The sequence below is a fragment of the Quercus suber genome, unplaced genomic scaffold (genome assembly GCF_002906115.3).
Source record: "Quercus suber isolate HL8 unplaced genomic scaffold, Cork oak 2.0 scaffold_2415, whole genome shotgun sequence".
Classification (NCBI taxonomy): Eukaryota; Viridiplantae; Streptophyta; class Magnoliopsida; order Fagales; family Fagaceae; genus Quercus; species Quercus suber.
Window position 1 is genome coordinate 1 of NW_027071744.1, and position 1,060 is coordinate 1,060.

Genomic DNA, 1,060 nt, shown 5'->3' on the forward strand with positions numbered 1-1,060 from the left:
CATTTTGATGTCATCAAGTGTTTCTTGGACGAGGGCATATCCACTCTGGACGGTGTGGGCGATGAGAAAGAAGATAACGTCCTCATACTTGCGATTGAACTCTATAAGGATGAAGAGGGCAGCAAGAGAGGCAAACGAGAAGAAATCGTGAAGGCACTTCTAGAGATGGAAGGCCAAGAGATTTCTCAGACAGGCCGTAATGGCAAGACTGTCCTCCATAGGGCAGCTGATCTGGTGGATCTCTCCTCCCTCCGCTTGATACTCGATGTGGCGAAGTACAAAATGGCTATCGACACTCCGGAGGATAATGAGATCAGACGGACCGCACTAATGAATGTTCTACAGTCACGGGTCACCTCAGTCACTGCTGAGACTCGATACGAGGCAGTGAAGGTCATGATATCGAATGGTGCATCAACGGAGCACACAGACGGCATTGGTCGGAGTCTGATTCACTACCTCGCTGCAAGTGACGACTTTGCCAACATTCTGATAATGTTGATAGATGATGGCATTAACCTGCAAGTCCAGGACGCACGCGGTTGGTCCCCTTTACACGTTGCTTGCGCACATGATTGCCCAAGGATCGTTACAGTCTTGATCAAATCAAAGTGTCCAATAGCCGTGGTCACCAAGGCTGGACTTACGCCTCTGGCAATGGCAAAGTCAGTGCGCAGTAACAGTGTGATTGAGCTTCTACTCGAAGCGCAAACAAGTAGCAGCAATGAAGAAGAACAGTGTAAACAGGTCATGCAACAAGATCTTGTCCGGACGCATGATCATACGGAAAAGGTAGATGTTTTGGGGAATACCACACTGCATAGGGCTGTTCTCTACACGCATGACACCCACGAAGTTCAAAGGCTTCTCAAAAGCGGCCAAACGGACATTAACAGTGTTAATATGTACAAGCAGACGGCCTTGCATCTCGCGCTCCAGAGACTGGATCAATGCACAAGCGCAGAAGAAGAAGACGAAAGAGAACAAGATACAGCGATAAGCATCGTGAATATCTTGATTGGACACCCCAAGATCGCCTTGAACATCCCGGATCATTGGC

General features: G+C 48.6%; 1 protein-coding gene across 1 annotated transcript; it reads left to right on the forward strand.

Moving 5' to 3' along the window:
• Nucleotides 1-165: 165 nt before the first annotated feature.
• LOC136066150 (uncharacterized) lies at nt 166-1,005 on the forward strand (the record flags this gene model as incomplete). Its single annotated transcript, XM_065770007.1, has 1 exon — nt 166-1,005. A coding segment is annotated over exon 1 (840 nt), but the record flags the coding sequence as incomplete, so codon positions are not given.
• Between the last annotated feature and the right edge of the window lie 55 nt (nt 1,006-1,060).